General features: G+C 44.1%; 1 protein-coding gene across 1 annotated transcript; it reads right to left on the minus strand.

Moving 5' to 3' along the window:
* Positions 1–803: 803 nt before the first annotated feature.
* Positions 804–9,369, minus strand: LOC139418060 (retinal homeobox protein Rx1-like). Its single transcript, XM_071167225.1, has 3 exons — positions 9,093–9,369; positions 4,685–4,938; positions 804–1,235 (listed from the first exon to the last, which is right to left on the minus strand). Exons 1-3 carry the CDS (start codon positions 9,367–9,369, stop codon positions 804–806), a joined length of 963 nt encoding a protein of 320 aa, XP_071023326.1.
* Between the last annotated feature and the right edge of the window lie 13,695 nt (positions 9,370–23,064).

A 23,064-nucleotide genomic window follows, 5' to 3' on the forward strand; every position in this document is an offset into this window, starting at 1 on the left:
TGTTACAGTAACACAAAGCTAATATTAGGTGTAAACAATCTTTAATCAATGCCAATATGATAACATTTCACATGATCACTAGACTTTTCAATATGGTAGCACCACTGAATTATTCGTAAAAGTTCATTTTATTTCACTTCCAGAAAGAATTTACAGTGTACAAATATGCAAATATAAATAAGTGATAAGAAAAAAAACTTAATGGAGACAATAAGCCTTTTAAATACACAGAACACAACCTAAATGGCACCCTAATCCCTATATAATGTATTACTTTTGACCATATCTCTTTATCTGACTAAAATAAATAAAGGTTAACTAAAATTAACAAAAAAAAATGTATAAACTATACAGAATGTCTTTGTTCTGAAGTTCACCATCCCTTTTACAGAATGTCTTTGTTTTGATTACCTGCTGAAGTAATCATCCTTTATAGAATGTCTTTGTTTTGATTACCTGCTGAAGTAATCATCCTTTATAGAATTTCTTTGTTTTGATTATGTTGAAGCTTAGCATCCTTTATAGAATGTCTTTGTTTTGATTATGTTGATGTTTAGCATCCTTTATAGAATGTCTTTGTTTTGATTATGTTGAAGTTTAGCATCCTTTATAGAATGTCTTTGTTTTGATTATGTTGAAGTTTAGCATCCTTTATAGAATGTCTTTGTTTTGATCATGTTGAAGTTCACTATTGTTAACATAATATCTTTGTTGTGATCACCTGTTGTGGTTGACCATCCTTAAATGAATGTCCGGCTTCCAGGTTTTATCCATGGAATGGATGTGCTCCTTAGCCTTCAACCTCAGTGCTGTGATGCTGGAACCATGTTCCAGGTCCTTAGCAGAGGGTACTTATCATTGAAGCTGCAGGGGCACTGGTAGAGTGGCAGGGCCACAGACTGCATCCCCTGTACCATCCCTTGGTGCACCATGCCATGTCCTGGGGGGCTGTCGAGGAAGCTGTGGCTGTGGCAGTGGGAGTGGCTGGGGTAGGCAGGCTGAAAGTGAGGGCCCTGCCCTGGGCCTGCATATCCGGGGATAGTGTGCATCGGGGTGCCGCTGGACACGGGTGATGCCAGCCAGGGGTCCAGGGGTAATGGGTTGGACATGAGACCCACATTGGGGGGCATGGGCGACCGGTTGAAAGACAACATGGGGGAGTTGCGGAGCTTTGTTGAGTTGGAGTCCATCTTCTCCTGACGTCTCCACTTAGCCCGACGGTTCTGGAACCACACCTGGACACGGAAGAGAAGATACCGTAGTATTAGTCTACAGTAGTCACTCAGGAGTGCACACTACATCGATGTAGTGCACACTACATCACAATAATGGTAGTAATAATAGTATTTGTAGATGTTGTTGTTGATGTTTTGCTTAATTTTTTTTTACAAAAATGGCCTGGACTAAATTATTCAGAATTCAAATGAATTTGGTTAGAGGCTGTGTAATTTGGTTAGAGGCTGTGTAATTTGGTTAGAGGCTGTGTAATTTGGTTAGAGGCTGTGTAAGAGGCTGTGTAATTCTGTGTGATTTAGTTAGAGGCTGTGTAATTTAGTTAGAGGCTGTGTAATTCAGTTAGAGGGTGTGTAATTCAGTTAGAGGCTGTGTAATTTAGTTAGAGGGTGTGTAATTTAGTTAGAGGCTGTGTAATTTGGTTAGAGGCTGTGTAAGAGACTGTGTAATTTAGTTAGAGGCTGTGTAATTTAGTTAGAGGCTGTGTAATTTGGTTAGAGGCTGTGTAATTTGGTTAGAGGCTGTGTAAGAGGCTGTGTAATTCTGTGTGATTTAGTTAGAGGCTGTGTAATTCAGTTAGAGGGTGTGTAATTCAGTTAGAGGCTGTGTAATTCAGTTAGAGGCTGTGTAATTCAGTTAGAGGCTGTGTAATTCAGTTAGAGGGTGTGTAATTCAGTTAGAGGCTGTGTAATTTAGTTAGAGGCTATGCAATTTAGTTAGAGGCTGTGTAAGAGGCTGTGTAATTCTGTGTAATTTATTTAACCTGTGGTAAGCTACTGGTGCCCACTACTACTACTACTAATAGTAATAGTAGTAGTAGTAGTAGCAGCAGCTGTGCTGGTAATAGTAGTAGTGGTGGTATTAGTAGTAGTGGTGGTGGTGGTAATAGTAGTAGTAGTCATAGTAGTGGTGGGGGTGGTAATAGTAGTAGTAGTAGAAGTGGTGGTAATAGTAGTAGTAGAAGTGGTGGTAATAGTAGTAGAAGTGGTGGTAATAGTAGTAGAAGTGGTGGTAATAGTAGTAGAAGTGGTGGTAATAGTAGTAGTAGTAGTAGTAGTAGTAGTAGAAGTGGTGGTAATAGTAGTAGTAGTAGAAGTGGTGGTAATAGTAGTAGTAGTAGAAGTGGTGGTAATAGTAGTAGTAGTAGAAGTGGTGGTAATAGTAGTAGTAGTAGAAGTGGTGGTAATAGTAGTAGTAGTAGAAGTGGTGGTAATAGTAGTAGAAGTGGTGGTAATAGTAGTAGTAGTAGTAGAAGTGGTGGTAATAGTAGTAGTAGTAGAAGTGGTGGTAATAGTAGTAGTAGTAGTAGTAGTAGTAGAAGTGGTGGTAATAGTAGTAGTAGTAGTAGTGGTGGTAATAGTAGTAGTAGTAGTAGTAGTAGTAGTGGTGGTAATAGTAGTAGTAGAAGTGGCGGTAATAGTAATAGTTGTAGTGGTGGTAATAGTAGTAGTGGTGGTGGTAATAGTAGTAGTGGTGGTAATAGTAGTAGAAGTGGTGGTAATAGTAGTAGTGGTAATAATAGTAGTAGTAAAAGTGGTGGTAATAGTAGTAGTTGTAGTGGTGGTAATAGTAGTAGTGGTGGTGGTGGTAATAGTAGTAGAAGTGGTGGTAATAGTAGTAGAAGTGGTGGTAATAGTAGTAGTAGTAGTGGTAATAATAGTAGTAGTAGAAGTGGTGGTAATAGTAGTAGTTGTAGTGGTGGTAATAGTAGTAGTGGTGGTAATAGTAGTAGTGGTGGTGGTGGTAATAGTAGTAGTGGTGGTGGTGGTGGTAATAGTAGTAGTGGTGGTAATAGTAGTAGAAGTGGTGGTAATAGTAGTAGTAGTAGTGGTAATAGTAGTAGAAGTGGTGGTAATAGTAGTAGTAGTAGTGGTAATAGTAGTAGTAGTAGAAGTGGTGGTAATAGTAATGGTGGTGGTGGTAATAGTAGTAGTAGTAGTAGTAGTAGTAGTAGTAGTAGTAGTAGTAATATTAGTAGTAATAGTAGTAGTAGTGGTGGTGGTAATATTAGTAGTAATAGTAGTGGTGATGGTGGTGGTAATAGTTGTAGTAGTGGTGGTGGTAGTACTAGTCGTAGTGGTGGTGGTACTTGTAGTAATGGGGGTGGTGGTGGTAGTAGTGGTAGAAGGGCCAGTAGTAATCCTAGTCTAGTAATAGTCGACAGCCAAGGGCTCCATACCTGGACAGTATTATTAGTGTATAGTGATAGTAGTATTAGATAGGTAGAGACTCAAGACAGTATTATTAGTGTATAGTGATAGTAATAGTAGTATCAGATAGGTAGATACTCAATACAGTATTAATAGTGTATAGTAATAGTAGTATCAGATAGGTAGAGACTCAATACAGTAGTATTAGTGTATAGTAGTAGTAGTATTAGATAGGTAGAGACTATACAGTATTATTAGTGTATAGTAGTATTAGATAGGTAGATACTCAATACAGTATTATTAGTGTATGGTGATAGTAGTATCAGATAGGTAGAGACTCCCATACAGTATTATTAGTGTATAGTGATAGTAGTATTAGATAGGTAGAGACTATACAGTATTATTAGTGTATAGTAGTAGTAGTAGTATTATAGGTGGAGACTATACAGTATTAATAGTGTATAGTAGTAGTATTAAACAGCTAGAGACTATACAGTATTAATAGTGTATAGTAGTAGTAATATTAGATAGGTGGAGACTATACAGTATTATTAGTGTATAGTAGTAGTAGTAGTAGTATTAGATAGGTAGATACTATACAGTATTATTAGTGTATAGTAGTAGTAGTATTAGATAGGTAGAGACTATACAGTATTATTAGTGTATAGTAGTATTAGATAGGTAGAGACTATACAGTATTAATAGTGTATAGTAGTAGTAGTATTAGATAGGTAGAGACTATACAGTATTATTAGTGTATAGTAGTATTAGATAGGTAGATACTCAATACAGTATTATTAGTGTATAGTGATAGTAGTATCAGATAGGTAGAGACTCCCATACATTATTATTAGTGTATAGTGATAGTAGTATTAGATAGGTAGAGACTATACAGTATTATTAGTGTATAGTAGTAGTAGTAGTATTATAGGTGGAGACTATACAGTATTAATAGTGTATAGTAGTAGTATTAAACAGCTAGAGACTATACAGTATTAATAGTGTATAGTAGTAGTAATATTAGATAGGTGGAGACTATACAGTATTATTAGTGTATAGTAGTAGTAGTAGTAGTAGTAGTAGTATTAGATAGGTAGATACTATACAGTATTATTAGTGTATAGTAGTAGTAGTATTAGATAGGTAGAGACTATACAGTATTATTAGTGTATAGTAGTATTAGATAGGTAGAGACTATACAGTATTAATAGTGTATAGTAGTAGTAGTATTAGATAGGTAGATACTCAATACAGTATTAATAGTGTATAGTAGTAGTATTAGATAGGTGGAGGTTGTATACCTGGACACGGACCTCAAGGAGGTAGACCTTCATGGCCAGGAGCTCCCGGCTGTAGACGTCAGGGTAGTGGGACTTCTCAAAGGCCTTCTCCAACTCATGGAGCTGGAAGGTGGTGAAGGTGGTGCGGTTACGCCGGTGCTTCTTCTTAGGGCGGTCCTCCTTTGGAGGCTCGGGGGACTTTTCCCCGCTGCCCACCCCCTTCTGGAGATCTCCCAGGTCCCCGTCACACTCGTCCCTGGAGAAAAGGCCCGACTCTGAAGAGGAGACAGTCGAACAGGAGAGACGTGTGTGTTTAGGTATCTGTCTTCTTGCACTCGGCTCCTTCGGCAGTGCCAGCTCTACTTACCAAAAGGCGACCTAATATGCAGCTCTCTCTACGGGTGATCTCATAGTCCCATGGGGACAGATGCCACCTGTTAAACCTGAGTGTCCTCATGTGGGAATAGACAGCTCTAATCTACACCAAGACTGTACTTGTCCTCTGCACCGCCCCACACCAGATCATCTTTTCTAAGAAAACAGGGTGAGGTTGAAGCCCCACTACACATGGCTGATGGTAGAAAACAGGGTGAGGTTGAAGCCCCACTACACATGGCTGATGGATGGTAGAAAACAGGGTGAGGTTGAAGCCCCATGACACATGGCTGATGGTAGAAAACAGGGTGAGGTTGAAGCCCCACTACACATGGCTGATGGTAGAAAACAGGCTGAGGTTGAAGCCCCACTACACATGGCTGATGGTAGAAAACAGGGTGAGGTTGAAGCCCCACTACACATGGCTGATGGTAGAAAACAGGCTGAGGTTGAAGCCCCACTACACATGGCTGATGGTAGAAAACAGGGTGAGGTTGAAGCCCCACTACACATGGCTGATGGTAGAAAACAGGGTGAGGTGAAGCCCCATGACACATGGCTGATGGTAGAAAACAGGGTGAGGTTGAAGCCCCACTACACATGGCTGATGGTAGAAAACAGGCTGAGGTTGAAGCCCCACTACACATGGCTGATGGTAGAAAACAGGCTGAGGTTGAAGCCCCACTACACATGGCTGATAGATGGTAGAAAACAGGGTGAGGTTGAAGCCCCACTACACATGGCTGATGGTAGAAAACAGGGTGAGGTTGAAGCCCCACTACACATGACTGATGGTAGAAAACAGGCTGAGGTTGAAGCCCCACTACACATGGCTGATGGTAGAAAACAGGCTGAGGTTGAAGCCCCACTACACATGGCTGATGGTAGAAAACAGGGTGAGGTTGAAGCCCCACTACACATGGCTGATGGTAGAAAACAGGGTGAGGTGAAGCCCCATGACACATGGCTGATGGTAGAAAACAGGGTGAGGTTGAAGCCCCACTACACATGGCTGATGGTAGAAAACAGGCTGAGGTTGAAGCCCCACTACACATGGCTGATGGTAGAAAACAGGCTGAGGTTGAAGCCCCACTACACATGGCTGATAGATGGTAGAAAACAGGGTGAGGTTGAAGCCCCACTACACATGGCTGATGGTAGAAAACAGGGTGAGGTTGAAGCCCCACTACACATGGCTGATGGATGGTAGATCTAATCCGAGTTTGTTAATTTATTAATCCAAATCAATTGAGGCTCAAGATTATCATCAGATCGTTGACTTGGTAACAAACATGTGAGGCAGGAAAAGTGGTCTCCTTAAGTCACTATGCTGTAATGTTACAGTAATAGAAGGATATAATGTTATGTTCTAATAAACAAAATACTTGGTACACCAGTCCCTTATTCATCCCAGCCAGGCCTACTTAGTCAGTCAGTCGATATCCAACCTGCCATTTCTTATCCAAGCCTGGTCCTAGATCTGGTTGTGTTAAAACCTGTTACGGATGATGCAAATTTTTGGTTCCTGCACAGGAACCAAATCAGCGGAAATTTCAGAGCGCCACTCGTAGTACTCGATAAAACTCAAACTTTCATTAAAACACACATGCAAGGTACTCAATTAAAGCTACACTCGTTGTGAATCTAGCCAACATGTCAGATTTGTAAAATGCTTTTCGGCGAAAGCATGAGAAGCTATTATCTGATAGCATGCACCCCCCAAAATACCTGAACGAGACCTAAACAAAAGATTTTGCGGTAGCCGGCGCTACACAAAACGCAGAAATAAAATATAAAACATTCATTACCTTTGACGAGCTTCTTTGTTGGCACTCCTATATGTCCCATAAACATCACAATTGGGTCTTTTTCCCGATTAAATCCGTCAAAGTATGCCCAAAATGTCAATTTATGAAGGCCGTCTGATCCAAGGAAAATTCACCTTTACACGACACAACGTCACTTTTTAAAATTAACAAAGTTGCCTTTTAAACTTTTACAAATCACTTCAAACGACTTTTGTAAACCAACTTTAGGTATTAATAAACGTTAATAATCGATAGAATTGATCACGGGGCAATCTGTATTCGATAGCAGCAAGTCTTGAAATCATCGTCCATTTTTTTCACTTTCATAATTTCCTGGGTGCACCCCAAGACAGGAAGTGCCTATACGTCATCCCACCAAGGATAAACGTGCAAAGAAATGCCAGTATTGGCGACATCGTGTGGAAGCTGTAGGCGTTGTAAACGGAACCTCATCTATTTTCTATCGCCTTAGACAATTCAAAGACTGGCGGATGAATATTTTTTTTGTGTTTTTGGTGAACAGTTATTCCTGGGATTTTTACTCCTGAACACGTTCTGTTATAGCCACAGACATGATTTAACCAGTTTTAGAAACTTCAGAGTGTTTTCTATACACACATACTTATTATATGCATATACTATATTCCTGGCATGAGTAGCAGGACGTTGAAATGTTGCGCGATTTGTAAAAAAAAGTTGCGAAAAGCTGCGAAAATTTGCATCATCCTTAACAGGTTGGAAACATTAAGTTAAACATTGTAGCTATACTGTAGTGATAAACTGTAGTCTCTGAATCTTGAGAAAATGACAATCCAAGCACAGTGTGCTTTCAACTGTCCCTGCCTTTCCTCCTGGATGAGGTTAGCGCCGTATGCTTTCAACTGTCCCTACCTTTCCTCCTGGATGAGGTTAGCATCGTATGCTTTCAACTGTCCCTGCCTTTCCTCCTGGATGAGGTTAGCGCCGTATGCTTTCAACTGTCCCTGCCTTTCCTCCTGGATGAGGTTAGCACCGTATGCTTTCAACTGTCCCTGCCTTTCCTCCTGGATGAGGTTAGCGCCGTATGCTTTCAACTGTCCCTGCCTTTCCTCCTGGATGAGGTTAGCACCGTGTGCTTTCAACTGTCCCCGCCTTTCCTCCTGGATGAGGTTAGCACAGTGTGCTTTCAACTGTCCCCGTCTTTCCTCCTGGATGAGGTTAGCACCGTATGCTTTCAACTGTCCCTGCCTTTCCTCCTGGATGAGGTTAGCACCGTATGCTTTCAACTGTCCCCGTCTTTCCTCCTGGATGAGGTCAGTGCCGTATGCTTTCAACTCTCCCCGTCTTTCCTCCTGGATGAGGTCAGTGCCGTATGCTTTCAACTGTCCCCGTCTTTCCTCCTGGATGAGGTTAGCACAGTGTTCTTTCAACTGTCCCTGCCTTTCCTCCTGGATGAGGTTAGCACAGTGTGCTTTCAACTGTCCCTGCCTTTCCTCCTGGATGATGTCAGCGCCGTGTGCTTTCAACTGTCCCTGCCTTTTCTCCTGGATGAGGTTAGCACAGTGTGCTTTCAACTGTCCCTGCCTTTCCTCCTGGATGAGGTTAGCACCGTATGCTTTCAACTGTCCCTGCCTTTCCTCCTGGATGAGGTTAGCACCGTATGCTTTCAACTGTCCCTGCCTTTCCTCCTGGATGAAGTCAGTGCCGTATGCTTTCAACTGTCCCTGCCTTTCCTCCTGGATGAGGTCAGTGCCGTATGCTTTCAACTGTCCCTGCCTTTCCTCCTGGATGAGGTAATCTAAGTAAACATTGTGACTACTCATTTTACTGTGGAGAAGTGAAAGTCTTGGATATAAGTCTTATATGAACTGCTATTTCACTGATGTTGTTGCTGTATATGTTATAGATGTTTATGAGCAGTTATTAGTGCCTATGTTGTCCATTATAATGCATTATGCATGTCTCATAAGAGGGTATTCATAGGAAGTGTTACTTTTATTTATTTATTTTATTTAACCTGGCAAGTCAGTTAAGAACAAATTCTTATTTACAATGACAGCCTAGGAACAGTGGGGGCCTTGTTCGGGGGCAGAACGACAGATTTTTACCTTGTCAACTCGGGGATTCGATCTAGCAACCTTTCGGTTACTGGCCCAACTCTCTAACCACTAGGCTACCTGCCGCCCTTTACCTTGTCTTCATGTAATAAACATCACCTAATCAATCAATGAATGAACCTATAAATCAATAACAACCAATGTACTGACCGTGAAAGGCAGAGTGCTGGGTGCTGTCCTCCAGGCTGGCCAGGTATCTGTAGGTGTCTGACTGGCCCTGCTTCCCCTGGTGGTCCTCCAGGCCCTCAGTGTCCACTTCATGGGTCCGTTCGGACCCTACGGGAGTGAGCAGGAGATACTGGTCCTTACTGAAGCCCAGGATCAGGTCAGCGCTGCGGAGCCGGCCTCCTCCGCTAGACCCTCCTCCCGTCACCATGTCATTGTCTGGTGACAGGCAGCCATCGTCCATCATTCCCAAGGTATCCATTGACAAATATGTCCAAGAAAAGCAGTATGTTGTCAAAGAGCACTTTGATAGGGGATGCAGATCTGTCTGTCCTTGGACTTCCTGTCAGTCTGCAAAACAGGGAAAGTAAGACACGTTGATCTCATGAACACAGGGTTTTGCAGAACGGTTCTGTTGTGAAAGTGCACATGTGCCACTTGCATATGCCTCTTGTTAATATTGTGTCGTAGCCCTTTCCTGCAGTCGAATTTATTCATTATGTTCAATGCATGAAGGTACCTGGACTTATTCCTGTATCTGGCTTTGTCACATGTGCACCGGTTCACATTAACATACAGTATCTCTCATAAAAACAATGTCAATATGCCAGTTAGTTAAAAAATCTGATCTGAAATTATCAACATGTGTTCATCAAATCATATATTATGTACAGCTAGCTACATTTATCAACAAGACCAAATCATATATTATGTACAGCTAGCTACATTTATCAACAAGACCAAATCATATATTATGTACAGCTAGCTACATTTATCAACAAGACCAAATCATATATTATGTACAGCTAGCTACATTTATCAACAAGACCAAATCATATATTATGTACAGCTAGCTACATTTATCAACAAGACCAAATCATATATTATGTACAGCTAGCTACATTTATCAACAAGACCAAATCATATATTATGTACAGCTAGCTACATTTATCAACAAGACCAAATCATATATTATGTACAGCTAGCTACATCTATCAACAAGACCAATAAAGTATGGAATGGACCAGTTGAAAGATGAAACAGTAAATATTTGACCCTTGAAACATAGGTCTATTAATAAATACTGTAGTTACTCCCCCCCCCAGAACTTCTAAATCTGTCTTTGATTTTATTATTTTTTCAAGGAGAGACAATAGATCTATTCAAATGAAGTAGCCTAAACCTTTTGCTATTGGAAAAACAGACTGCAATGAAATTAACATTTATTTGAACAATAATGAGATCTTCAACAACAAATAGTAGTTGTAACTAAGTGGTAGTAGTACTATCAACTCAAAATAAACAGCAATAATATCAGTAGCAGCATGTGTAAATATACTTACCTCTATCCAGATAACTTACAGTACACACATCCTCTTCCAATACTGAGCCGTGCATTGTGGTTCCTCTATCTGACAAGTTGGAAATGACAGCAGATGGGAGTTCTGGTAGCAGTGCACCTAGTCCTCCCAACCAGCTAAGTCCTCGAAAGTCTGCAAGCATATACGTGAGCAATGTAATAAGTATTGAAATTCTCTGTAACAAAGCAGTGGAGTTCCTCCCTCTCTTGGCTGCCTGCCCTAATCTTGTGGCCCAAGTGGAGGAGGTAAGGTCAACGTTGTAGCTCCTAAGACCGTCAGGTGCCTGCCCTAATCTTGTGGCCCAGGTGGAGGAAGTAAGGTCAACGTTGTAGCTTCTAAGAGTGTTCAGGTGTGTCATCTTTTTACCAGTTTCTCACAGCAGGAAATTAATCCTACATCAACAGGAAATGGGAATTATAATGAATGAACATTTTTGTAAGGGTTGCCAAAAAAAACTGTTAGGGTAAATTAAGTCTGATATTTTAAAGTAGAAATTACAAACTTTGGTAGCCTCTTTAAAATGTTGAATAAAGTACAAGTTTGCATTTCCTGCTGTGCAGTGACCAAATTAAGATAGCACATACAGATAGGTATTAGCACCCTTGATGAAGATGAGCAAAAAAGACAGTATAAAATAACAATAAAAATACTGAGATAAACTATATATACAGAAGTATGTGGACACCCCTTTAAATTAGTGGATTTGGCTATTTCAGCCAAACATGTTGCTGACAGGTGTATAAAAATCAAGCACACAGCCATGCAATCTCCATAGACAAACATTGTCAGTAGAATGGCCTCACTGAAGAGTTCAGTGACGTTCAACGTTGCACCGTCATTGGATGCCACCTTTCCAACAAGTCAGTCTGTCAAATTTGTGCACCTGCTAGAGCTCCGTCGGTCAACTGTGTTGTTATTGTGAAGTGGAAACGTCTAGGACCAATAACGGTTCAGCGAGTAAAAATCATCCGTCCTCGGTTGCAACACTCACTACAGAGTTGCAAACTGTCTCTGGAAGCAACATCAGCACAATAACTGTTTGTCGGGAGCAGGAATCCTCACCGCCGACCCCGGACTAGAGGACGCCATTGGACTGATGGTTGAGTCTGGAGTGAGTGGCGCCTCCGGACTGGAGGGAGACTCCGTCGTAGGAGGTTCCGGTGATTCCGGTCTGCGGCACGTTGTAGGAGGTTCCGCTCTGGACCGGGTACCGTCGCCAGACGCTCTGGACTGGGTACTGTTGCCAGACGCTCTGGACCGGGTACCGTCGCCAGACGCTCTGGACCGGGTACCGTCGCCAGACTCTCTGGACCGGGTACCGTCGCCGGACGCTCTGGACCGGGTACCGTCGCCGGACGCTCTGGACCGGGTACCGTCGCCGGACGCTCTGGACCGGGTACCGTCGCTAGACGCTCTGGACCGGGTACCGTCGCCAGACGCTCTGGACCGGGTACCGTCGCCAGACGCTCTGGACCGGGTACCGTCGCCAGACGCTCTGGACCGGGTACCGTCGCCAGACGCTCTGGACCGGGTACCGTCGCCGGACGCTCTGGTCTGGGTACCGTCGCCGGACGCTCTGGTCTGGGTACCGTCGCCGGACGCTCTGGACCGTCGCCAGACGCTCTGGACTGGGTACCGTCGCCGGACGCTCTGGACTGGGTACTGTCACCAGACGCTCTGGACTGGGTAATGTCACCAGACGCTCTGGACTGGGTACCGTCGCCGGACGCTCTGGACTGGGTACCGTCGCCGGACGCTCTGGACTGGGTACCGTCGCCGGACGCTCTGGACTGGGTACCGTGGCCGGACGCTCTGGACTGGGTACCGTGGCCGGACGCTCTGGACTGGGTACTATCGCCGGACGCTCTGGACTGGCGAGGCGCATTGTAGGCCTGGTGCGTGGTGCCGGCACTGGTGGTACCGAGCTGGGGACATGCACCTCAGAGTGACACACTGGGTTGTGAAGGTGTACTGGAAGGTGTACTGGAGACCTGGTGTGTATAGCCGGCATCAATTCTTCCGGAACTTTAACACAAGTTACAGGCTGAGTACGAGGAACTGACACAGGTGGCATCGGACAGCTAACACGCTCCTCAGGGCGAATGCCGTGCATACTACGCCAAACCAACAGCTCTCTCTCTTCACTCTCCTCCAATTTCGTTAACAACTCCTCGAATGTCTCATAATCTCCCCTCCGTTCATTCTCCTCCAATCTGTCCAATAACTCCTCGACAATCTCAGACTCACCCCTCAACTTCGCCGACTGCTCCATGTGCCCCCAATTTTTTTATTTTTTATTGGGGTTTCTGTGGCCTACCTCCCCGACGTCATTGCTGTCCTCTCTTGCACCTAGGCAACTCCTCAGCCTGCGTCCAGGGTCCTGCTCTGTCCAAAATGTCCTCCCAGGTCCATTCCTCCTTAACACGCTGCTTGGTCCTTTTACGGTGGGTTATTCTGTCACGTTCATGGTATGGAGGAGACCAAGGCGCAGCGTAAGATGAATACATACTTTTTAATGAAGACAAAGAACACTTAACAAACTATACAAAACAACAAACCTGTTACGGTTTTCTTCTGGTGAAAGAGAGGAGGACCAAAATGCAGCGTGGTTATCTTTATACATCTTTAATGAAAGATGAAAAATATGAACAATTTACAAAACAAGAAACGTGAAAAACCGAAACAGCCCTATCTGGTGCAACAAACACAGAGACAAGGAACAATCAGCCACGAAATACTCAAAGAATATGGCTGCCTAAATATGGTTCCCAATCAGAGACAACGATAAACACCTGCCTCTGATTGAGAACCACTCTAGGCAACCATAGGCGTACCTAGAATACTATACTAAACACAATCCCATAAACTGCAAAACCCCTAGACAAAACAAACCACATAAATCACCCATGTCACACCCTGGCCTGACCAAAATAATAAAGAAAACACAAAATACTAAGGCCAGGGCGTGACAGTACCCCCCCCAAAGGTGCGGACTCCCGGCCGCACACCTAAACCCATAGGGGAGGGTCTGGGTGGGCGTCTATCCACGGTGGCGGCTCTGGCGCGGGACGTGGACCCCACTCCAACTTAGTCTTTGTCCACCTCCTTAGCGTCCTTAGATTGGCGACCCTTGCCGCCGACCTTGGCCTAGTAACCCTAACAAAGAGCCCCACTGGACTGATGACAGGCGGGAGACTCTGGCGGCTCATGACAGGCGGGAGACTCTGGCGGCTCATGACAGGCGGGAGACTCTGGCGGCTCATGACAGGCGGGAGACTCTGGCGGCTCATGACAGGCGGGAGACTCTGGCGGCTCATGACAGGCGGGAGACTCTGGCGGCTCATGACAGGCGGGAGACTCTGGCGGCTCATGACAGGCGGGAGACTCTGGCGGCTCATGACAGGCGGGAGACTCTGGCGGCTCATGACAGGCGGGAGACTCCGGCAGCGCTGGAGAGGAGGAAGACTCTGGCAGCGCTGGACAGGCGAGAGACTCCGGCAGCGCTGGAGAGGAGGAAGGCTCTGGCAGCGCTGGACGGGCGAGGCGCACTGTAGGCCTGATGCGTGGTGCTGGCACTGGTGGTGCTGGGCCGAGGACACGCACAGGATCCTCCAGAGGTGCGGGGAGCTGCCACCGGAGGGCTGGTGTGTGGAGGTGGTACTGGATAGACCGGACCGTGCAGGCGCACTGGAGCTCTTGAGCACCGAGCCTGCCCAACCTTACCTGGTTGAATGCTCCCAGTCGCCCTGCCAGTGCGGCGAGGTGGAATAGCCCGCACTGGGCTATGCAGGCGAATCGGGGACACCGTGCGTAAGGCTGGTGCCATGTAAGCCGGCCCAAGGAGACGCACTGGAGACCAGATGCGTAGAGCCGGCTTCATGACACTTGGCTCGATGCCCACTCTAGCCCGGCTGATACGAGGAGCTGGTATGTACCGCACCGGGCTATGCACCCGCACTGGAGACACCGTGCGCTCCACAGCATAGCACGGTGCCTGCCCGGTCTCTCTAGCCCCCCGGTAAGCACAGGAAGTTGGCGCAGGTCTCCTACCTGGCTTCACCATACTCCCTGTGTGCCTCCCCCCAATAATTTTTTGGGGCTGACTCTCGGGCTTCCTTGCCAACCGTGTTCCCTCGTATCGCCGGCTCCTCTCTCCGGCTGCCTCTGCTCTCCTAAGTACCTCCACCTGTTCCCATGGGAGGCGATCCTTTCCCGCCAGGATCTCCTCCCAAGTGTAGCAACCCTTGCCGTCCAACACATCATCCCATGTCCATTCCTCCTTGCGCTGCTCCTGCTGCCTGTCACCACGCCGCTTGGTCCTGTTGTGGTGGGTGATTCTGTTGCGGTTTTCTTCTGGTGAAAGAGAGGAGGACCAAAATGCAGCGTGGTTATCTTTATACATCTTTAATGAAAGATGAAAAATACGAACAATTTACAAAACAAGAAACGTGAAAAACTGAAACAGCCCTATCTGGTGCAACAAACACAGAGACAAGGAACAATCACCCACGAAATACTCAAAGAATATGGCTGCCAATCATATGGTTATATGGTTCCCAATCAGAGACAACGATAAACACCTGCCTCTGATTGAGAACCACTCTAGGTAACCATAGACTTATCTAGAATACTATTCCAAACACAATCCCATAAACTACAAAACCCCTAGACAAAACAAACCACATAAATAACCCATGTCACACCCTGGCCTGACCAAAATAATAAAGAAAACACAAAATACTAAGGCCAGGGCGTGACAAAACCAACCGTGACGCTATATAATACTAGTGCAGACACAGGCAACTAGACAAAGACAATAACCCACAAATTACCCAAGGAATATGGCTGCCTAAATATGGTTCCCAATCAGAGACAACGATAAACAGCTGTCTCTAATTGAGAACCAATCTAGGCAGCCATAGACATAAAAAACACCTAGACTAGTAAACCCCATAAACCTACAAAACCCCTAGACAGTACAAAAACACACATTACCCTAGTCACACCCTGACCTAACCAAAATAATAAAGAAAACAAAGAATACTAAGGTCAGGGTGTGACACCCGCAGCAATGTTCCAACATCTAGTGGAAAGCCTTCCCAGAAGAGTGGAGACCGTTACAACAGCAAAGGGGGAACCAACTCCATATTAATGCCCATGATTTTGGAATGAGATGTTTGGTCATGTAGTGTATATTGCAAGCAAAAATTAAAAATTAATTATTTTATACTAATACAATTGCTTGGAGAAAGACATTTTGTTTAACATATAGTATAATTTCTTCCAAAAAGAGTTATCAAAATTATTGGCACCCCTGTTTCAATAACTTTCAATACCTTTTTTTATGAGATTGGACACATTGGTAGGAATCTTAAACAGAGGAGGCTGGTGGGAGGAGCTATAGGACGGGCTTAATGGAATGGAATAAATGGACCAGAGTCAAACATGTGGTTTCCATGCGTTTGATTTAATTCCATTCCAGCTATTACAATGAGCCCGTCCTCCTACAGCTCCTCTCACCAGCCTCCACTGATCTTAGACCATTCCTCCATACAGAATCTTTCCCGATCTTTCATATCATTCATCTGCACTTATGTCCTGTCCTCTTAAACTCAAACCAACAGGTTATCAATGGGGTTAAAGTCCTGAGACCGAGATGTTCAAAATAACTAATTATTTGTGGATTTTGATGTGGAAGGGAGTGCTCTGTCCGTACACTCCACGCTTGATTAGGACTAGACGCTCCTGGTGGGCGGGCGAGGCAGAGGACAGAGTGCGTCATTAGTGTAGAAAAAATAAAAGTAACAGATGGGACTGTAGCTTCTTGTCTGGGTTTCATTAAAGGAATCCCTTTCTGAGAAGCTGTAGTGGTAGCCTGGCAAGCCTATTAGAAGTGGCTATGGGCGCTAAACTCTGTGACATGATTTCTGACACGTTCGCGAGTTAAGACGGAACTCAGACATTTCCAACTTGCCAACTGGTTGTAGTTATACACGTGCCACGTTCCACCAGTTAGCAAGACGGATTTTTCAGAGTTCCGACTCGTACGTGAACGCAGCAGAAATACCAGGGTTGAATGGTGCATATGTAGGAGTATTGTGTTATTCACAACCCACGCTGTTCTCAGGGCAGGCATGCCGGTTTTGTCTACAATAAGTGACTTGTGCAAAGGTTAGGAGATCTTACACAGCAGGTTAGGAGAATTAGGTTAAGGTCAGGCAAAGTTTAGGATTAGCTAAAATGCTCAAATTCTCCCTGAAGCGACTCAGAAATATCTAATTTACAATCAGACCTGTCCTGAAATCACCCTCCGTTTCCACTAATGTGATTATGTGTGTACGTAGCAGACCAGATGTACAGTGGATGATCCCCAACACCTTAGCTCCTTAACCCCTTAGTCTACAGGCCATGGTACTAATGTACATCTGTGTTTCTAAGTAACTCTGTCTTAGTGGAATTGGTTTCCATGAAACAGGCTCTGTGGCTTTAATGTGACCAATACTGGACAGAAAATCCTGGGTACTGAGACTCCATCAGGGACTGCCTGCATCCACTGTGCCAACCAGCTACACACACACAGCTATGTCTTACTATACTTGAGGACCAACAATTGATTCCAAATCAAAATCCTATTTTCCCTAACCCCTAAAATAGTCTTTAGAAGTGAGGACCAGAAAAAGTCTCAGTTCTCTGAATTTTGGTTTACTGTTCTGGTGAGGACTTCCGGTTGGTTTACTGTTCTGGTGAAGACTTCCGGTTGGTTTACTGTTCTGGTGAGGACTTCCGGTTGGTTTACTGTTCTGGTGAGGACTTCCAGTTGGTTTACTGTTCTGGTGAGGACTTCCAGTTGGTTTACTGTTCAGGTGAGGACTTCCAGTTGGTTTACTGTTCAGGTGAGGACTTCCAGTTGGTTTACTGTTCAGGTGAGGACTTCCGGTTGGTTTACTGTTCAGGTGAGGACTTCCGGTTGGTTTACTGTTCAGGTGAGGACTTCCAGTTGGTTTACTGTTCTGGTGAGGACTTCCAGTTGGTTTACTGTTCAGGTGAGGACTTCCAGTTGGTTTACTGTTCAGGTGAGGACTTCCGGTTGGTTTACTGTTCTGGTGAGGACTTCCGGTTGGTTTACTGTTCAGGTGAGGACTTCCGGTTGGTTTACTGTTCTGGTGAGGACTTCCGGTTGGTTTACTGTTCTGGTGAGGACTTCCGGTTGGTTTACTGTTCTGGTGAGGACTTCCGGTTGGTTTACTGTTCAGGTGAGGACGTCCGGTTGGTTTACTGTTCAGGTGAGGACGTCCGGTTGGTTTACTGTTCTGGTGAGGACTTCCGGTTGGTTTACTGTTCAGGTGAGGACTTCCGGTTGGTTTACTGTTCAGGTGAGGACTTCCGGTTGGTTTACTGTTCAGGTGAGGACGTCCGGTTGGTTTACTGTTCTGGTGAGGACTTCCGGTTGGTTTACTGTTCAGGTGAGGACTTCCGGTTGGTTTACTGTTCAGGTGAGGACTTCCGGTTGGTTTACTGTTCAGGTGAGAACGTCCGGTTGGTTTACTGTTCTGGTGAGGACTTCCGGTTGGTTTACTGTTCAGGTGAGGACTTCCGGTTGGTTTACTGTTCAGGTGAGTACTTCCGGTTGGTTTACTGTTCAGGTGAGGACTTCCGGGAGTACAGACTTTACTGAATGACAACAAAGACAAAGCGCAACATGGAATTGTCTTGAATAGTTTGGGGTAGGCCTCGTCTCAGAGGACTGCTGAGCAGCTGGCATCGATCCCCCCCCGTCTGGGAGAACATGCATCCGATGACAGGCCTTTAGTTGGTGGTGGAAGGTCGTTGGAAGACTATTGCTACAAAACAGCAAGTGAGAGACAAGAGGTAAGTTGGCATCAATACTCCCATAGGCTTATGCCCATTGGTTGAAAGAACCGAGTGATTATTGCACAAGGTGAGGTCATAGGTTATTCAGGAAGTGCTCATAGGCTGAAGTGAAAAGGCGAGTGACATTCCGCAAGCTTGCTACCAGTGAAGGAGAGATGTGACGCTATGCTTCCAAGGTGAACTAAAAGCTACCATATTAAACACCTGCTCTGCTAATGAGGTAACATTGTAAACACTACCATGTGATTACACGCAATGCCACCGGGATAGGAAACGATGTGAATTATATTGTGCTTACTAGATAAAAATGTGAAAATGACAAGCCATTCAGACCAGCCTTACTTACTGAACTTTCGTAAACCGCATTAAAACGTGTTCACACACACAATCTCTGAGTTCCCTAATTTCAACTAGTTTGTGAAACGCAGCAGAAGTACCTGGGTTGAATGGTGCATATGCAGGAGTATCGCGTTATTCACAACCCACGCTGTTCTCAGGGCAGGCATGCCGGTTTTGACTGTTTGTAGCAGGTTAGGAGAACTTACGCAGGTTAGTATAATTAAAGTGGCATGTTTGGCGAATTAGGTTAAGGTTAGGAAATGGGTTAGGATCTAGCTACAACCAGGCCTGCCCTGAGAACACCCTCTGTTTCCACTAATGTGATTGTGTGTACAGCCATTGCCAAAAGTTTTGAGAATGACACAAATATTAATTTTCAAAGTCTGCTGCCTCAGTTTGTATGATGGCAATTTGCATATACTCCAGAATGTTATGAAGAGTGATCAGATGAATTGCAATGAATTGCAAAGTCCTTCTTTGCCATGAAAATGAACTGAATCCCAAAAAACATTTCCACAGCATTTCAGCCCTGCAACAAAAGGACCAGCTGACATCATGTCAGTGATTCTCTCGTTAACACAGGTGTGAGTGTTGACGAGGACAAGGCTGGAGATCACTATGTTTATTTTTTACATTTTATTTAACCAGGTAGTCTAGTTGAGAACAAGTTCTCATTTGCAACTGCGACCAGGCCAAGATAAAGCATAGCAATTTGACACATACAACAACACAGAGTTACACATGGAATAAACAAAGCAGTCAATAATACAGTAGAACAAAAGAAAACAAAAAGTCTCTATACAGTGTCACGGCTCCTCCTCTGCAGTGCAGGGGCGGTTCCTCCTGCAGGCAGAGGAGGGTCGTTAGTGATTGGAGTCACCTGGGCTCAGGGCATTTAAATGGCTTCTCTAATCACTCTTCTCTCTGCTTCTCCAGGTATGATCCTGTTTAGTGTGTTCCTTTGTAGTTTTGCATAGGTTTCAATCAGTCATTCACACACACAGATTCACACATCCCTGCACTTTACATACACCTCATCTACATTATGATACTTTCACACCTCGTTCCTTTTTCTTTGTTTAAAGTTCATAGTTTGGTTTACAATAAACAACCTTTTTGATTGGCCGATACCTGTTGTTTGTGTCCCCTCATAGTTTGGTTTATAATAAACAACCTTTTTGATTGGCCGATACCTGTTGTTTGTGTCCCCTCATAGTTTGGTTTATAATAAACAACCTTTTTGATTGGCCGATACCTGTTGTTTGTGTCCCCTCATAGTTTGGTTTATAATAAACAACCTTTTTGATTGGCCGATACCTGTTGTTTGTGTCCCCTCATAGTTTGGTTTATAATAAACAACCTTTTTGATTGGCCGATACCTGTTGTTTGTGTCCCCTCATAGTTTGGTTTATAATAAACAACCTTTTTGATTGGCCGATACCTGTTGTTTGTGTCCCCTCATAGTTTGGTTTATAATAAACAACCTTTTTGATTGGCCGATACCTGTTGTTTGTGTCCCCTCATAGTTTGGTTTATAATAAACAACCTTTTTGATTGGCCGATACCTGTTGTTTGTGTCCCCTCATAGTTTGGTTTATAATAAACAACCTTTTTGATTGGCCGATACCTGTTGTTTGTGTCCCCTCATAGTTTGGTTTACAATAAACAACCTTTTTGATTGGCCGATACCTGTTGTTTGTGTCCCCTCATAGTTTGGTTTACAATAAACAACCTTTTTGATTGGCCGATACCTGTTGTTTGTGTCCCCTCATAGTTTGGTTTATAATAAACAACCTTTTTGATTGGCCGATACCTGTTGTTTGTGTCCCCTCATAGTTTGGTTTATAATAAACAACCTTTTTGATTGGCCGATACCTGTTGTTTGTGTCCCCTCATAGTTTGGTTTATAATAAACAACCTTTTTGATTGGCCGATACCTGTTGTTTGTGTCCCCTCATAGTTTGGTTTATAATAAACAACCTTTTTGATTGGCCGATACCTGTTGTTTGTGTCCCCTCATAGTTTGGTTTACAATAAACAACCTTTTTGATTGGCCGATACCTGTTGTTTGTGTCCCCTCATAGTTTGGTTTACAATAAACAACCTTTTTGATTGGCCGATACCTGTTGTTTGTGTCCCCTCATAGTTTGGTTTATAATAAACAACCTTTTTGATTGGCCGATACCTGTTGTTTGTGTCCCCTCATAGTTTGGTTTATAATAAACAACCTTTTTGATTGGCCGATACCTGTTGTTTGTGTCCCCTCATAGTTTGGTTTACAATAAACAACCTTTTTGATTGGCCGATACCTGTTGTTTGTGTCCCCTCATAGTTTGGTTTATAATAAACAACCTTTTTGATTGGCCGATACCTGTTGTTTGTGTCCCCTCATAGTTTGGTTTATAATAAACAACCTTTTTGATTGGCCGATACCTGTTGTTTGTGTCCCCTCATAGTTTGGTTTATAATAAACAACCTTTTTGATTGGCCGATACCTGTTGTTTGTGTCCCCTCATAGTTTGGTTTACAATAAACAACCTTTTTGATTGGCCGATACCTGTTGTTTGTGTCCCCTCATAGTTTGGTTTATAATAAACAACCTTTTTGATTGGCCGATACCTGTTGTTTGTGTCCCCTCATAGTTTGGTTTATAATAAACAACCTTTTTGATTGGCCGATACCTGTTGTTTGTGTCCCCTCATAGTTTGGTTTATAATAAACAACCTTTTTGATTGGCCGATACCTGTTGTTTGTGTCCCCTCATAGTTTGGTTTATAATAAACAACCTTTTTGATTGGCCGATACCTGTTGTTTGTGTCCCCTCATAGTTTGGTTTATAATAAACAACCTTTTTGATTGGCCGATACCTGTTGTTTGTGTCCCCTCATAGTTTGGTTTATAATAAACAACCTTTTTGATTGGCCGATACCTGTTCGTGTCCCCTCATTTTTGCCACAGGCGATGAGCCGGCCTGTGACAACAGTGAGTGCAAATGAGGTAAGATAAGGGAGTTAAGGCAATAAATAGGCCATGGTGGCGAAGTAATTACAATATAGCAATTAAACACTGGAAGGGTAGATGTGCAGAAGATGAATGTGCAAGTAGAGATACTGGGGTGCAAAGGAGCAAGACAAATAAATACTGTATGGGGATGAGGTAGGTAGATAGATGGGCTATGTACAGGTGCAGTGATCTGTGAGCTGCTCTGACAGCTGGTGCTTAAAGCTAGTGAGGGAGATATGAGTCTTCAGCTTCAGAGAATTTTGCAGTTCGTTCCAGTCATTGGCAGCAGAGAACTGGAAGGAAAGACAACCAAAGGAGGAATTGGCTTTGGGGGTGACCAGTGAGATATACCTGCTGGAGCGCGTGCTACGAGTGGATGCTGCTATGGTGACCAGTGAGCTGAGATACGGCGGGGCTTTACCTAGCAGAAAGGGCTTGTAGATAACCTGTAGCCAGTGGGTTTGGCGACGAGTATGAAGCGAGGGCCAACCAACGAGGGCATATAGGTCGCAGTGGTGGGTAGTGTATGGGGCTTTGGTGACAAAACGGATGGCACTGTGATAGACTGCATCCAGTCTGTTGAGTAGAGTGTTGGAGGGTATTTTATAGATGACATCACCGAAGTCGAGGATCGGTAGGATGGTCAGTTTTACGAGGGTATGTTTGGCAGCATTAGTGAAAAACATCAGGGACAGACTGATATTCTGCAAAAGGTACAGGGATTGGACTGCTGAGGACTGGGGTAAAGTCATTTTCTCTGATGAATCCCCTTTTCGATTGTTTGGGGCATCTGGAAAACAGCTTGTCCGGAGAAGACAAGGTGAGCGCTACCATCAGTCCTGTGTCATGCCAACAGTAAAGCAACCTGAGACCATTCATGTGTGGGGTTGCTTCTCAGCCAAGGGAGTTGGCTCACTCACAATTTTGCCTAAGAACACAGCCATGAATAAAGAATGGTGCCAACACATCCTCCGAGAACAGCTTCTCCCAACCATCCAGGAACAGTTTGGTGACGAACAATGCCTTTTCCAGCATGATGGAGCACCTTGCCATAAGGCAAAAGTGGTAACTGGCTCGGGGAACAAAACATCAATATTTTGGGTCCATGGCCAGGAAACTCCCCAGACCTTAATCCCATTGAGAACTTGTGGCCAATCCTCAAGAGGCGGGTGGACAAACAAAAACCTACAAATTCTGACAAACTCCAAGCATTGATTGTGCAAGAATGGGCTGCCATCAGTCAGGATGTGGCCCAGAAGTTAATTGACAGCATGCCAGGGCCGAATTGCAGAAGTCTTGAAAAAGAAGGGTCAACACTGCAAATATTGACCCTTTGCGTCAACTTTATGTAATTGTCAATAAAAGCCTTTGACACTTATGAA

Source organism: Oncorhynchus clarkii, chromosome 1 (assembly GCF_045791955.1).
Source record: "Oncorhynchus clarkii lewisi isolate Uvic-CL-2024 chromosome 1, UVic_Ocla_1.0, whole genome shotgun sequence".
NCBI classification, from domain to species: domain Eukaryota; kingdom Metazoa; phylum Chordata; class Actinopteri; order Salmoniformes; family Salmonidae; genus Oncorhynchus; species Oncorhynchus clarkii.

Bases quoted from the DNA above. Each gene is read 5' to 3' on its own strand.
- LOC139418060 (XM_071167225.1), bottom strand. From the start codon at position 9,369: ATGGATACCTTGGGAATGATGGACGATGGCTGCCTGTCACCAGACAAT. The intron at 4,939-9,092 runs GTCAGTACATTG...TCTCCTCTTCAG, and splicing joins CCAGCACTCTGCCTTTCACG to AGTCGGGCCTTTTCTCCAGG. The intron at 1,236-4,684 runs GTATACAACCTC...TTCCGTGTCCAG, and splicing joins TCCTTGAGGTCCGTGTCCAG to GTGTGGTTCCAGAACCGTCG.